The 17,167-nt window shown below is 39.3% G+C and overlaps 1 protein-coding gene across 7 annotated transcripts in view; it reads left to right on the top strand.

Moving 5' to 3' along the window:
- The window catches only part of UNC5D (unc-5 netrin receptor D), a 441,192-nt gene that overhangs the window by 370,618 nt on the left and 53,407 nt on the right, over positions 1 to 17,167 (top strand). For 5 of the 7 annotated variants that reach the window (XM_038384983.2, XM_043503014.1, XM_043503013.1 and 2 more), the window contains one exon: positions 13,476 to 13,661. In XM_038384983.2, coding sequence (XP_038240911.1) covers positions 13,476 to 13,661 — 186 coding nt within the window. Of the gene's footprint in view, positions 1 to 646; positions 680 to 13,475; positions 13,662 to 17,167 lie in introns of all 7 variants that reach the window. The other 2 variants (XM_038384980.2, XM_038384986.2) reach the window with 1 other exon arrangement.

Raw genomic sequence — 17,167 nt, 5'->3', positions numbered from 1 at the left:
GCTTGCCGTGTGTGTGTGTGTGTGAGAGAGAGAGAGAGAGAGACCGGCACAATTCTTCATCTAATGAGGAAATAAGCACAGTAATTTCTAAAATCAGAAAGGAAATTAATGTATTGTGTGAATGACTAATATAATATATACTGATATACACTCACACATGCTTGTATTTGTGTGTGCTGCATATATAGGCACATAAGAATGAATATTAACCATGTATGTACTTTTGATTGCTAAACAAATATTTAACTAATCAGTTTTCCTTTAAATTTTTATTTCATTACATCATCCTTCATTGAGAAATATAGATGATTCTTGACTAATTTCATCTGAGCTCGCCAGGAGTTAGTTAAGAGTAGTTTTGTGCGTGCGTGTGTGCGTGCGTGCGTGTAAGTAAAATAACCAAGAGAGGTAACAAAGAAACTAAAACAACCAACTGAGAAATAACTGGAAAGAAATACCTTGGAAGAGATTTCTTTTAATGATGAAGGAAAATATATGAACAACATAAAAAATTCATATTGTCAGCAAACAAGGAGAAAACATTTCATTTATAGAGCAAGACAGAAAGTGATATGGGAAATAGATACACTCCATGTAAATTTATTAAGTGCAACTTTGTGTCTCTCTCTCTCTCTCTCTCTTTTAGATAAAAAACTTCTTCATGAAATAAAACCCCAAAGTAAGTTGTTTTTTGTCTTGTAATTTTTTTTTCATTTTCTCTTTCATTCTGCTTTATTTATTTAGGAGCTAAATAAAACAGTTATATGAAAGGCAAATGGATTAACAAAAGCCTCTTCTTAGTTATCATAGATTTTAGATTAAATATAAAAAAGTGACTATTCTTCAGCAGTTATGAATCCAATTGTGGGCTCTTTCTGCAGTAATGCTTATCTTAGAATTGCTCTCTTGAGGTCTGTTGTGGTTTTTTGGTTAAAACAGGACCAGATGAAAAATTTCTATATAAACAAAAGGTTTTGCTCAACCAGCTGAAATTTTTGAGTTTTCAGGTTTCCCTTTTTACAAAAACACCCCCAAATGTCCAGAATTTCAGTGAAGACATTTTGATTATATTTTTGACCTAGTTATGTTGTGGGGAAAATCTATTTTCTGAGAAGCGCTAGTTCTGAGTCTGAATGTGTGAACATTTCTTTGAATTCTTCTGGTGAAAGATTCCCTATAAGTGCATATTATTATTTGAAATTCCCAGACATAAAGGCCACATTTTATAAGGATCCTAAGTGAATTAGGCACTTAAATCCCATTTAAAATTCACTGAGGTTTGGCCATCTATTTGGCAATCTTTTGGAAATCCCAGCCGAAGGTATATATTCTTAGGAATACATGCAGTAGGCTTTAGATGTCAAATTGACAGTTAATTTTCATGGGGCTTCATAAGGGGAAGTTCAGTAAACACAGTTCAGAGTATTTTGCTCTGTTAAAAAACACAGGTTTCAGAGTAGCAGCCCTGTTAGTCTGTATTCGCAAAAAGAAAAGGAGTACTTGTGGCACCTTAGAGACTAACAAATTTATTAGAGCATAAGCTTTCGTGAGCTACAGCTCACTTCATCGGATGCATTTGGTGGAAAAAACAGAGGAGAGATTTATATACACACACACAGAGAACATGAAACAATGGGTTTATCATACACACTGTAAGGAGAGTGATCACTTAAGATAAGCCATCACCAACAGCAGGGGGGGGGAAGGAGGAAAACCTTTCATGGTGACAAGCAGGTAGGCTAATTCCAGCAGTTAACAAGAATATCAGAGGAACAGTGGGGGGTGGGGTGGGAGGGAGAAATACCATGGGGAAATAGTTTTACTTTGTGTAATGACTCATCCATTCCCAGTCTCTATTCAAGCCTAAGTTAATTGTATCCAGTTTGCAAATTAATTCCAATTCAGCAGTCTCTCGTTGGAGTCTGTTTTTGAAGCTTTTTGTTGAAGTATAGCCACTCTTAGGTCTGTGATCGAGTGACCAGAGAGATTGAAGTGTTCTCCAACTGGTTTTTGAATGTTATAATTCTTGACGTCTGATTTGTGTCCATTCATTCTTTTACGTAGAGACTGTCCAGTTTGGCCAATGTACATGGCAGAGGGGCATTGCTGGCACATGATGGCATATATCACATTGGTAGATGCGCAGGTGAACGAGCCTCTGATAGTGTGGCTGATGTGATTAGGCCCTATGATGGTATCCCCTGAATAGATGTGTGGACAGAGTTGGCAACGGGCTTTGTTGCAAGGATAGGTTCCTGGGTTAGTGGTTCTGTTGTGTGGTGTGTGGTTGCTGGTGAGTATTTGCTTCAGATTGGGGGGCTGTCTGTAAGCAAGGACTGGTCTGTCTCCCAAGGTCTATATTCTTGTTAACTGCTGGAATTAGCCTACCTGCTTGTCACCATGAAAGGTTTTCCTCCTTCCCCCCCCCTGCTGTTGGTGATGGCTTATCTTAAGTGATCACTCTCCTTACAGTGTGTATGATAAACCCATTGTTTCATGTTCTCTGTGTGTGTGTATATAAATCTCTCCTCTGTTTTTTCCACCAAATGCATCCGATGAAGTGAGCTGTAGCTCACGAAAGCTTATGCTCTAATAAATTTGTTAGTCTCTAAGGTGCCACAAGTACTCCTTTTCTTTTTGCGAATACAGACTAACAGGGCTGCTACTCTGAAACCTGTGATTATGCAAGGCACTGAATTTAGCCGTATAGAGTGGAAATCTGTCAACTTCATGAAAAAACTCGCACAGATACAGACAGACATCATCTTCCTCTCCAAATGCAAACAGATGGACATCATACCGAAAGGACTGAAGGTAAAAAATCCATTACAATCTACATACCACACAGACTATGCTGACAGCTTGTGCCACACACTCTCAAGGAAACTGCGGAACCACCTGATCAACATCCTCTACAGCAAACAGGGAAAGATTAAGAATGAGCTCTCAAAACTGGATACTCTCATAAAGAACCAACCTTCCACACAAACTTCCTCGTGGCTGGATTTTACAAAAACTAGACAAGCCATTTACAAAACACACTTTGATTCTCTACAAAAGAAAAAGGACACTAAGCTATCTAAACTACTATATGCCACAAGGGGCCACAACAATGGTTCCCGTAACCCACCCAGCAATATTGTTAATCTATCCAACTATACTCTTAGCCCAGCGGAAGAATCTGTCCTATCTCGGGGCCTCTCCTTTTGCCCCTCCACCCCCACGAACATGATACAGTTCTGTGGTGACCTAGAATCCTATTTTCGACGTCTCAGACTCAAGGAATATTTCCAACACACCTCTGACCAACATATTAACCCACAGAGACCTTCCTGCCAACACTACAAAAAGAAGGATTCTAGGTGGACTCCTCCTGAAGGTCGAAACAGCAGCCTGGATTTCTACATAGACTGCTTCCGCCGACGTGCACAAGCTGAAATTGTGGAAAAGCAGCATCGCTTACCCCATAACCTCAGCCATGCAGAACACAGTGCCATCCACAGCCTCAGAAACAACTCTGACATCATAATCAAAAAGGCTGACAAAGGAGGTGCTGTCGTCATCATGAATAGGTCAGAGTATGAACAAGAGGCTACTAGGAAGCTCTCCAACACCACTTTCTACAAGCCATTACCCTCTGATCCCACTGAGAGTTACCAAAAGAAACTACAGAATTTGCTCAAGAAACTCCCTGAAAAAGCACAAGAACAAATCCGCACAGACACACCCCTGGAGCCAGGACCTGGGGTATTCTATCTGCTACCCAAGATCCATAAACCTGGAAATCCTGGACGCCCCATCATCTCAGGCATTGGCACCCTGACAGCAGGATTGTCTGGCTATGTAGACTCCCTCCTCAGGCCCTTCGTTACCAGCAGTCCCAGCTATCTTCGAGACACCACCGATTTCCTGAGGAAACTACAGTCCATTGGTGATCTTCCTAAAAACACCATCCTAGCCACTATGGATGTAGAAGCCCTCTACACCAACATTCCACACAAAGATGGACTACAAGCCGTCAGGAACAGTATCCCCGATACTGTCACGGCTAACCTGGTGGCAGAACTTTGTGACTTTGTCCTGACCCATAACTATTTCACATTTGGTGACAATGTATACCTTCAAATCAGCGGCACTGCGATGGGTACCCGCATGGCCCCACAGTATGCCAACATTTTTATGGCTGACTTAGAACAACGCTTCCTCAGCTCTCGTTCCCTAATGCCCCTACTCTACTTGCGCTACATTGATGACATCTTCATCATCTGGACCCATGGAAAAGAAGCTCTTGAGGAATTCCACCATGATTTCAACAATTTCCATCCCACCATCAACCTCAGCCTGGACCAGTCCACACAAGAGATCCACTTCCTGGACACTACGGTGCTAATAAGCGATGGTCACATAAACACCACCCTATATCGGAAACCTACTGACCGCTATTCCTACCTACATGCCTCTAGCTTTCATCCAGATCATACCACTCGATCCATTGTCTACAGCCAAGCGCTACGATATAACCGCATTTGCTCCAACCCCTCAGACAGAGACAAACACCTACAAGATCTCTATCATGCATTCCTACAACTACAGTACCCACCTGCTGAAGTGAAGAAACAGATTGACAGAGCCAGAAGAGTACCCAGAAGTCACCTACTACAGGACAGGCCCAACAAAGAAAACAACAGAACGCCACTAGCCATCACCTTCAGCCCCCAACTAAAACCCCTCCAACGCATCATCAAGGATCTACAACCTATCCTGAAGGACGAGCCATCGCTCTCTCAGATCTTGGGAGACAGACCAGTCCTTGCTTACAGACAGCCCCCCAATCTGAAGCAAATACTCACCAGCAACCACACACCACACAACAGAACCACTAACCCAGGAACCTATCCTTGCAACAAAGCCCGTTGCCAACTCTGTCCACACATCTATTCAGGGGATACCATCATAGGGCCTAATCACATCAGCCACACTATCAGAGGCTCGTTCACCTGCGCATCTACCAATGTGATATATGCCATCATGTGCCAGCAATGCCCCTCTGCCATGTACATTGGCCAAACTGGACAGTCTCTACGTAAAAGAATGAATGGACACAAATCAGACGTCAAGAATTATAACATTCAAAAACCAGTTGGAGAACACTTCAATCTCTCTGGTCACTCGATCACAGACCTAAGAGTGGCTATACTTCAACAAAAAAGCTTCAAAAACAGACTCCAACGAGAGACTGCTGAATTGGAATTAATTTGCAAACTGGATACAATTAACTTAGGCTTGAATAGAGACTGGGAATGGATGAGTCATTACACAAAGTAAAACTATTTCCCCATGGTATTTCTCCCTCCCACCCCACCCCCCACTGTTCCTCTGATATTCTTGTTAACTGCTGGAATTAGCCTACCTGCTTGTCACCATGAAAGGTTTTCCTCCTTCCCCCCCCCTGCTGTTGGTGATGGCTTATCTTAAGTGATCACTCTCCTTACAGTGTGTATGATAAACCCATTGTTTCATGTTCTCTGTGTGTGTGTATATAAATCTCTCCTCTGTTTTTTCCACCAAATGCATCCGATGAAGTGAGCTGTAGCTCACGAAAGCTTATGCTCTAATAAATTTGTTAGTCTCTAAGGTGCCACAAGTACTCCTTTTCTTTTTGTTAAAAAACAGGGATTTATAACCAAAATTATTCTTTCATAATGCATCTCGTCCACTGATACTCATAATATCCACTCAGATTGAGGATGTATAACTTAGTTCCAAAAATGTGATGCAATAAAAGTAATAATAAAAAAGAATAATTATCCTCCTAGATAGCTGCACCTCTTGGCAGGCTGAAGGAACTTGGCCTTCAGTTTCTCATTTTGTAACACATTGGAGTTCTGTGGGTGTCCTACATATAACGATCTTTATTACATTTTATTGCTTGGGTTGCGCAGAGTCCTTGAATAAGAGCATTTCCCCTGTGCTTTTTCCAATTATGAAATATTTCTATGGATATTCAAAATGAAAAGCAAACTGTAAAACATTCCATGGTTGGCTTGCATTTTCATGCACTTCTAAATTTGTCTTAATGGGACCATCCCCATTCTGCCCTGAACTATTGATTTATTTTGTAACTTATCTTGAGCAACTGTCGCATTTTTATCTATGAATCTCCTATTTAATTATTGGATCCTAAAAGTGAATCCGTCAAACAGCTTTAATTTCTGATTTATTAAAAATAAAACCTTAATGGAGTCCATTTTAGTGCATGAGGCTCCTAGGGGAATTAAATGGTGTTTCCTTAATCTGTGAGCTAAAAGTACATTATATAAATACAGCTTGTTACTGTTCAGTGAAAACAGGGTCTTAGTTTAAGACTACATGAATCATCACTGATGTGAAATCAATCAATTATGAAGATAATTAAGAAACAACCTGTTCTGCGAAATAGCCTTATGCATGGTTCTCTGGCTTTGACTGGTTTCATATCTGTTAAGACTTTCACATGCTCAAAGAATGATTGTAGGAGAGAGAGATTTCCAGAGGCTGGAGGGTACAAAAAGAGAGCAAAGTGAAGAGAGACAGAGAATAAAAGCTAGAGAAATCTTTGATATCTCCTAACAAACTGTAACGGCAAACTGGAGGAAATGTGTGCCCTCCATGGCTCATGGAAAGCACTTATTGTAAATGAGATAATTTAATCAATTACATTTCCTAATGTTCTAAACCAAATGTTTCATTTTCTGCTCGTGCACATCTTAAATTATCTTCAGGTGCTTTATGAAACTTAATCATAGTTAATAGAAACTTCATTACCATCAAATATGCTTTCAATAAATGTTGTGTAACAGTGTCAGGAGATGGAGTGAAATATTAGTTATGATTACCACAAACACGTACCCTGGAACAAAATCACAGAAACTTATTGCTTTAAGAAAGTCACTGCCTCCTCTGGGTCAGGAGGATGCAGTTCATTAAATAACAATTGGTTGACTTCAAGTGTTATTTTCAGTTGAATTGCATCTGGAAAAAAACACAAAGTACCAAAGTAAAAAAAAAAATCCACAGTTCCTTTTTCTTGAATCTCCATTCTTCTAAGGGAAAGAAATTCTGCATAAAAGGTGAGAATGGAAAAAGAGATTAAAGTGTTTTTTTTTCATTTTCATTTGCTATTTGGAAACAAATAATAGTGCTGTGAATAGAAAAGAAAGAATAAACATATCTTTTTATAAGCAGCATTTTCCCTTGGAACAAAATTAGTACCATTTTGCTTCTTTAAATTATCAGACTTAGTGAATTCTTTTTTTTCCCCTGAATCTCAACTGTCTGTAGTTTTGCTGTTATGTCTTTTCATCCCTGACTAAGAAATAGTTGTGTGAATATCTGAGTATCACTTTCAGGTCACCTCTTAAAAAAAACAAACAAACCAACCAGAACAGTGAATATCTTATTAAATATAAGGAATCCTAGTAAAAAAAAACTTATACCAAGAAGAGAACCATCAAATTTAGGTCCCAGTTGTGTTTATAAAGTATATATTTTTCATTAATGTAAATTGTTTTTGTTTTTCTAATGCTGTTGGGTTTTTTCCCCAAAACCTTTTTAATTAGTATTTGAATATTCTCCTCAGCACTTGTAATCCAAACATGACAGTCTTGTGCTGAAACCAAAAATGAAACTGACTGATCTATTTTATTGTCTAAGATGAGTGAAAATGAGAATGTATATTATCTAAGTAAATTTGTTTGAATAATGTAAGAATTAAGAATTATAAATTACTATTAGTAACATAGCTGAGGGATTTTCTTAATGATTTTTACCCCAACAGTGTTTAAAATGTGACAGCTCTTTAAAATATTCTCAGTTTTACATATCCTGTTTTGACAGTGAAGAATAACTTCTGAATTCCTGTGCTATACATCTATTGCCACCTGTGCTCTACACCTCTGGCAGCAGTGGAATTTTATTATTAGAATCATAGAATCATAGAATATCAGGGTTGGAAGGGACCTCAGGAGATCATCTAGTCCAACCCCCTGCTCAAAGCAGGACCAATCCCCAATTTTTGCCCCAAATGGCCCCCTCAGGGATTGAACTCACAACCCTGGGTTTAGCAAGCTAATGCTCAAACCACTGAGCTGGGGGTATGCATATTTAGATCAGAATTAACCTATTTGTAAAGGAGGAAGGAACAAATTAAGATTTTCCACTTTTTTCTGTATAAAAGGGATACTTTTACAATGTTATATATTACATACAACTACTGGATAGGTCAATGTAGCTCCCAAAAGGACGGGAATGTGGAGGTGGGGAGCTCAAACACTTGTTAACTGATTACTTCTACCCTCTGGGATATATACCACTCCAGGATGTTTCATTATAAACAACTCATCTCCTGGCTTACCCAACGTACCAATTATCCACAAAAGTTAAGTCAGGAATAGAGTATCAGAGTTAATTATCTAACAACAAAGATTGCTTGGAGACACATAAGTGAGAAGAAATTGAAATGTAGTTGATTTGTAGACTTCCTTTCTTGTACCCTGATATTAGAGATTGAAACTGAGGAAAGACAGTTACTTTTATGGCTAATAGCAGGGACTCAGGAGATCTGGGTTCAATCCCAGATGTCCACTACCACTGTGTGACATTGGGCAAGTCTCATGATTTCTCTGTGCCTCAGTTCCCCATCTGTAAAAATGGGATAATGATACCTCCTTTGTTGGTCTTGTCTGTTTGGATTGTCAGATTTTTAGGGCAGGAAATGTCTCTTACGCTCTTTACGTATGTCACCTACCATACTGGGGAGGGGGAGAGGGTGCTGATAATGACTGAGCCTCTCGACACCAACATAATTCATAATAAAATGGACTCAAAACTCCATGGTAAATTTTATAGCATGACAAACTTTCCAAGAAATGGTGTGAGCAGAATTTGAAACATTTTCATTGTAATTATGGCAAAAGTTTGGGCAAATCATGGGTCAAAACTGGGTACTTGCCTAAGACAATATGCCATAATTACAGTGGTGGTTTGCAAACATTGACTATTGAATAGCAGGTTAAAGCTTCCCTCCATTTCTTGTTCTGTATGACAACTGCCAACAAATGCTAACTTCTCCAATCATGCTAAGAAAGAAAGCCAACCCATTTCCTAACATAGAAAGAGCAACAATTTCTGTTTGTGTAGAAAGAAAAATTTAGTAGAAATAAAAGAATCAAATATTTTAAAGATACCATATGTTCATTATAAAATTATTTCCAGGTATTTTTAAACCTTATGGTTTCACCCAAAATTAAAAAAAAATAAAGCTTCAAGAAAAAAAGGTCAGGTGTCAATTTTTGATTTTGTTTTGTTTTTAAACTGTGTTACAACCTGTGCCTCAAGATGGACTAATTGGGATTTCTGACTAAGATTAATGATTATTTTCTTTGTAAACTAGAAAATCTGTTAAGAAACATCATGACCTTAAGGATGACTAAAGTCATCCTTGTTTTGATCATTTCATATTCCTTTCCACATCTGTTCACAAGCGTCTCTCTAGCTGATCTATTCTTAGTCATAGAGATATTCTTCTCCATCTGCATCAGTAAAATATTACCCAGGGAAGAAGCTGACCAAAGATTGCTAACAATCTGGAGCTGGGTTTCCAGAAATATTTTTCTTTCATTTTTTTTAAAGAACCCAGGAGCTCCTGAAATATCCCTTTTGCCACCATCTAAATATGAAAACCTACATGCTCTGTCTCTTTCCCTTTCTACTGTTGGTCAAAAACTTCAACCAGTGCTAATGACTTATACAGTAACTTGTGAGCTTTATTTCTAATGAGCTACTTGGAAAAGGAATATTTCTCCTCTCAAAAATATTAAAATTGTAAAAATAAATATAATTTGTATTTTGACAAGTAAAAATGGCTTTTCAACTAAACAGAATTTTTTGCAAAAGAAATCTAGTTCTGATTTTAACAGCCCCCCACCCCACGCTCCACATAGGTACAAAATAAAGAAAAGTGTAGACAAGAATAATTTGACCATCTCTTGTTTCTAAATTTTCTTTTTAATGTTTTTTTTAAAAAGTCCCATTTTGTGGCACATTGTCAAACCAATGACAGCACAGGCTAAACATGGTCAGATTGTACTCTGATTGGCAGCTCAGATTCTTACACCATTAACATAGCCAATTTTGAAGCAGCACTGAAAAATCCAATCTAATGCTTAATGAGAGAGGCATGTCCAGCACCAAAGATCAGTCCAAGCAGAAAGACACTAAACTCCAAGGACTTTGGCAAAGAACTAGAGAATGAACCCTACACAAGTCGCTCACTTTAAGTTCCTTCAATGTGTCCTGGCCCTCTCCAGGAGCTGGAACTCTGAATTCAACTCAGAAGAGAGACACTGTTCCCTGCACAGCAACCAGCAATGGGCTTTGATGCAACTCCCTTCCTGGAAGAACACCCTCCAGAACAAAAGAGCCTCAATCAAGAAGATACTGCCCCAATCCTTATCCCAACAGAAACTAGGTACCAAAAAAACCTACCCTCCAGAACTTGTGCTGCAGAGGCAATTTAATTAGCTAGAAAGATGATCTACAAGTAAGACAGTTGAAGGTTACCTTCATGAATAACTGAGTGTACTCCATATATCGTCAACATTATGTCATTGCCTATGTCTCCCCTGCCACCACAATCGGCCTTCTTTTGCATGTGGACACTCTGACCCAAAAGAAAAGTATGTTTTGTGCAAGGGGCATTAAGTTATGAAAGTCAAACAAAGGTGCCAAATATCTGAGGGGTAGCCGTGTTAGTCTGTATCCACAAAAACAACGGGGAGTTCGGTGGCACCTTAAAGACTAACAGATTTATTTGGGCATAAGCTTTCGTGGGTAAAAATCCACTTCTTCAGATGCATGGAGTGAAAATTACAGATACAAGCATAAATCTATATTGGCACATGAAGAGAAGGGAGTTACCTTACAAGTAGAGAACCAATGTTGAACGCCAATTCAGTCAAGGTGGATGTGCTCCACTCCCAATAATTGATGAGGAGTGTCAATACCAAGAGAGAGAAAACTGCTTTTGTAGTGAGCCAGCAATTTTCAAAACAAAGGTGGCAGCTGATAGAAATACAATAAATGAATGATCATGTCAGGACATTAAACTCGACAAAGACCTTGAATTTTTTTTATTTGTATTATAGTGTTTAAGTTTCCTCAGTACATTACTTTGTATCTACAATATCCCTTGTGGAGCTGGATGTTGAAAGTCCCAGAAACTATTAGCCATCCAGAGTAGGAGAAATGCCTTCATACAACAGATCTGAACTCTTCACAGATGTTCCTGGACCATAAGCTTGAAATCTTTAGGGGTATATCCCCTTTAAGCTCAGGTGCACGAGTATGTACATGTTGGAATTTTCTTCCACTGTTTCTGGAGTGGCCTTTTCCAGGGAAGAGCCTGACAGCCACTCTGATTAGCCCTGAGAGTCTGTCTCTTTACTAAGTAATGCAATCCAAGGAGAACTGGTTTAAGGTAAATGGAGATTCTGTGAGCAGAGTTTGCTTTATATCTTTAAGTATTTGGCTTGCATTCTGTAGAGGACAGCTTGGTAACCAATAGGCCACTTGCTTCAGCCTACTTAAAGCAGCGTATATCTTAATTTCAATTTTTTTTGCTGCTGGTTGCTCCTATTGTACAGCTCCCTTGAAATTAGGGGGCTGTCAGTATTCCACTGGTGCATTTGGCTGAATAGCTGGTGTGCATTCCTGGCAAGTTAAGTGTCCAACATTTTAGTTTAAATAAGTAAGTGGTAAACCAGAAAAAGTAACTTTTACAAATTAGGTCCATGCTCACAATTTCTCAACACACATCATCAGCAGCCTTCTGTCCTATTTCTCTTAAAATTGTCTGGCCATTTGTTTCTTGCATACAGTATAGGGTTTGAGGGTGAGATTCCCACCTGTGCAGAGCTCGGCACAAGATAATGCACTACATAAACCTTCAGACTAAGAATTAAGTGGTGCAAGGCCATCTACTGGCCTTCTATACAAAACTGCATTCTTCCTCTGTGCTGTTACAATGCTTCACAATGTATTCTCTATTTTCTGCTCAGTTATTGAAATAGTTCGGTCTGAATTTCCAATTCATACTTATTTTCACTATGATTTGTTTGTTTAAAATAATATGCTTTCTTCCAATATGCATTTGATAATGCAACCACCATATTGTGAGACAGTAAATGCTGCACAGAGTAAATACGTGACCATTTCTTTCTCTAAAGCAGAGTTCAGCATAAGGGGAATTATCTAAGGGCCCACAAAGTGTCTTGCCAAGTAATTTAATTTCACGGTTCTTGGTCCCAACTCCCACCCGATCATGCGTAGTTGGACCCAGACAGCTCTGTTATTGCAGGTCTCATCTGGGCTACTCCCACCTGCTACCAAAGTTTTAAAATATAAAAAACTTGGTCATAAGCTGCCCATACATAAGCACTGTTTGGTTTAATGACAGAGAGCACTTGCAGGAATTCCAGATGATGGCTCAGATTCCATCAGCTTAGTAGGATGCTATCAAACCCTGTAGGCTGACTCCTTAGCTTTGCTCTGTGTTTGAGAGGTAGTAAAGTGTAAAGTAAAGCCCACAGGAGAGAGTGAAATATGAAATCTTTACTTCACCAATCATTCCATCAAGTTTGCTCTCTCCTGGATGAGCAACAGGGCTCAACCCCAAACCCTACATATCCCTAGAGACTAGTGAGAGACAAGAGCTGGTGTTGGTGCTGGTCCTGCTTTGAGCAGGGGATTGGACTAGATGACCTCCTGAGGTCTCTTCCAACCCTAATCTTCTATGATTCTATAAGAGGCATTTTGTTCCCTAACAGTGCCTATCCTAGCTATAGTTGCTCTGGAGTCTCCCCTTTATGAAGACGATGTAAATCAGCCCTTAATCTCCACGAGGCTGGAATGGGGAATGATACTTGTCACCCCCACTGTACTCCCCCCCCAACTTGTGGAATACACTGCTGTGGTGGGGGCTCAGCTCAGATGAGATTTGTGCTCAGTTCTCTTCACTCATGGACCTGCAAATGCTGAAATCCTCCAGTCACGTGAAATGTCAGACGACTTGCCAGCCATTTCCTGGAAACACCTGATGTTCCAGTTGTCTCCTGTTATGGTTTTTTTTAAACACCTTTCCCCATGTGTTAAATAATCATGAAGATTTATGAGCATGAAAAAGAGAGAGAGAAATTAAACCAATGCCCATGCAGGGCAATGTTACTGGGCAGGAGGGCACCCTATGCCCTCATTACACAGCATCCAAAAATCTCAGCATATTCCTCACTGGGAAAAATGAGTCTTAAAGCTGGGCTCAGACTAGATCTTATTTTTATCTTCTCAAATGCACCAATCAATCCTCATGTGGGCAGTTTGGGGGCAGTGGAGGTGATGTGAGTGTGTGTCGCTAATCTGGTGCCTACATTCTCTCCTTTCAGATATTGAGAACGCCAGTGACATTGCCTTGTACTCAGGTCTGGGTGCTGCCGTCATTGCTGTAGCTGTGCTGGTAGTCGGCATTACACTCTATAGACGGAGCCAGAGCGAGTACGGCGTAGATGTGATTGATTCATCTGCGCTGACAGGAGGCTTCCAGACATTTAATTTTAAAACAGTCCGGCAAGGTTAGTGTTGTGATTTCATCCTCTTCCCTCACAGCTTCTGTTGAGAAAGAGCATTGCAGCATCTGGCTGCATGAGACCACCACAGGAGCTACAGCTGGCTTGCACAGGGCGAGGCGTGTGGTCTCGTGGCAAGGGTTGGGCCCAGCGATTGGAATTCTGGGGTCTTTTCCTGTCTCTGCCACCAATTTCTGTGTGAACTCAGACAAGTGATTAATCTCTGCTTGCCTCAGTTTATCCCTCTGTATGTGTATTAGAAGTTGAGTATATTATTAGGTTCTCCTACTGCATTGACAACTAATAAACGCAGAAATCATTAGCATTTAATAAATTCCGACTCAGTTCCTACTTCTTCTGTTTCTGTTTCCCAACTGAAAGTGGTTAAATTTTCATTAGTTATATTCCTAATTTAAACAACTCATTTTCAAGCATTTTATGTTACATTGTTCGCATGCAAATTTCTATATTCTAAGATATATAGAATAGCCCGAAGTCGCACAGTTGTGAAAATATATTTATTTGCTTCTTTTTGTTAAAAGACTTTAGAAGATCACTGGTAGATTTTTCAAGACATAAATAAAACCCTATGCTAAAAAGCAGTCAGTTTCCTGGAATATTTCCTTGGCCGCCAAAAAGAGATTTTGAACTAAAGTGGTGATCATTATAAAATCTTGTATTTCTTGATTCAGTACCAGTATTCTAAACTAGATGCTGGCCTTATTGTGGGTGGGTGGGTGTGAAAGTGGCCCAATTTTTTTCTCTTTAGGAAAGTGAAATGTTGCAATTGGTGTATGTATGTGCGTGAGCGCACACACGCACACTCATTCATTCATTCATTCTACTTTCCAAGAGAGACATGCTCCACAGAGCATAAATAAAAACTTTGGGATGCAGAGGAATTTTACTCATTCATCTGGAAGTTCAAGTTGCCTGTGAAGAGTGGTATATAATTTGCAATTATATCTTTTCCACATTATCTGAGATTAGCTTCTTATTTCATTTGGAAACTCAATTTGTTATAAAAATCTTGTTTTGGGTTTTGTGTGGCAGATTTTGGTGTGGTTTTAATGTTCACAGACCCCTCACAGAGGTACATTAAAAATGCCCACACAGATAGTTTCTTTTATTTTAGGATGCATTCGTTCAGATGCAGCTACTTTGGATGTTTTGGGAATTTTTAAAATGAATACTTGCAAACAAACAAACAAGCCCCAAAACGGTCTGAGGTTTCACATGTATTCTAACCCTCAGCCATACCTATAAATCACTATTTAAAATATTTTAGCCACAAGCTTAAATGCTTTGGTGGATCCGGGTTTTAAGGCTTGGATCCAAACTCCATTGATCTCAATGGGAGTCTTTGCATTAACTTGAGTGGCTTTGGAATCTGGCTCTTAGAACTTAGGTACATATATATGATTTTCTGATTTGTGGTTTTTGTTCTTATGCCAATTACAGCTTTAGTTTCTTCAGAATTCCACACAGCTAGGAATGAGATTCAGATACTCAGATAACATGGTTGATGAGCATGATATAAAAATCTAGACAGAGGGACCTCTAGGGACTATAGAATCCTCTCTCAAACATTGGAAAAAACAGAAAACATCTGGCTTGTTTTTTTCCCCTCCTCAGTGTATCTCTTGCAAATTGTTTTGGTTGGGTTTTATTGGCATAAATTTTAAAACTGGAAACCCTAAATATGTAGAGCCAGATTCTGTCTCCCCAAACTGGCTTTGTGGAATGATACAGGTAGCTCAAAGAAGTCATAATCTGGCATCAGTCTGTGTGGAAAGGTGACCTACAACTGGAGTAAAGCCAGTGTACTCCGTTCCCATACCAAGATGTAAGAGACATGTCAGAGGTATCTGAGGTGAGGGGAAAGAGCAGCTCTAATCTGCAATTTTTAGCTGTTGAACACTCCTTTGGGAATAATGGCCATATGGCATAAACTAGAGCAGCCTTTGAGCAACTCTGTTTTATGTTGAGGTACTTGCAGATTGGCCCAGAGAATCATTTTGACCCAAATATGGCAGAGGAGAATCCATCCCATATTATTCATGATTTGATTTCTTCAGTTGACAGCTTCATATGATATCCCCAAATCTTAACCTTTCTAGTTTAGAATAATCACTCTTTAGTAATCCATAATCCATTTAGAGGAAGAGACTAGTTCTTCTGACATTAGCACCTGGAGGTTAGCAGTAGGAGGGTTTTAAGTATATTATGCTTAGAGAAGCCTAGAAGTTTTTATCTAATCTATCTATCATGTTTAATTGAGAAATGGTGCAGCTTGCTTAATTGCCACCTTTTGGATAGGAAAGAGTTGGTGTGAATGGGAATTCTTTTTACATTTGAATCTAATCATTCTGAACAATCAGTTATACACAAACATCCAAAGACACCCCGTTTCTTTAATACCATCTGAGTTGGAGAAAATATAGTAAGAATCTCTGCTGTTGTGTTATATTGACAGCAACATCATTTAAAAAAGAAAAAACAAAAGCTAGGTCTTTGGAATGACTCCCTCCCCCCTCTTTTTTTAAGATGCTGAGAGCCGCAAAGAAAGGCTTAAAAATTATGCTTATTTTCATCTAAAGAGAAATCATACAGTATCTGGTTAGAAATATGCATTAGAGCAGTCATTACCCACAATGAGTAAGCAGCTAAAATGCCTATTGCCTTATTTATCGGTGGTGCTGATGAAAATATTCAGTGGATGCTAGAACTGCAGGAGGACATTGTCTGCAATTCAAGTTTTTGTAGCAGATTGGACACGGATCTGTTGACCGAAGCGTGAAATGAAAGGATCTGCTAGTATGTGAGAATGGAGCTTCTGAGGGATCCAAATTTTACACTTTTTGAGAAGGATTAATAATGTTACCAGTCCAACTTGAGACACATTAAAAGGGCCTAATTTTCAAAGGGTGGGTAGGCTTATCACTTTCTGAAAATTGGATGCTTTTTAAATATCTCAAGTTGGGAACCCAAAAATCACAAGTCCTCTTGAAAATTTAGGCCTTAAATTTATTGATTCTCCTCCTCTTTCACTGGGTGTTCTCTGAGTCATTCAACACCCAGAATTAGATTTCGAGCCAACCTTTTCTGCATAGTTGTGGTCCCACATGTCTAGTCAACCTAGTTTCCTTGAAGCCTGAATCCATACCTTCCGATAGGCTCACTAAAAGAGTTGTGTTCAGACATGTTTTCATTTGGTTTACATTTGACTCCTTGGTTACATGTGCCTTGACGCTCCCTGGAGCATAGGAAAACATGGTGTTCAAGTATCCTTTAGGTCTAGTGCATTGTTCCATCTCCTTTGGGACGTTGCCACGTGATTCTGATTTCTGAGAGCATTGGAAAACGAGAGGAAAGCTGGATGGGTGGTAAGTGAAGAGATTAGGAGGAGGATGCCAATGTGATGAATCCATGCACATTTCTCTAGGAATTACCAAAACAAGGATAAAACCTTGCATCTCAGAGTCTGAGTGTTTTCAGAACAGTACATTTTA

The sequence above is a fragment of the Dermochelys coriacea genome, chromosome 26 (assembly GCF_009764565.3).
Source record: "Dermochelys coriacea isolate rDerCor1 chromosome 26, rDerCor1.pri.v4, whole genome shotgun sequence".
Taxonomy (NCBI): domain Eukaryota; kingdom Metazoa; phylum Chordata; order Testudines; family Dermochelyidae; genus Dermochelys; species Dermochelys coriacea.
Note: the sequence above shows the minus strand (reverse complement) of the source record. Positions and strands in the feature narration are given on the sequence as shown.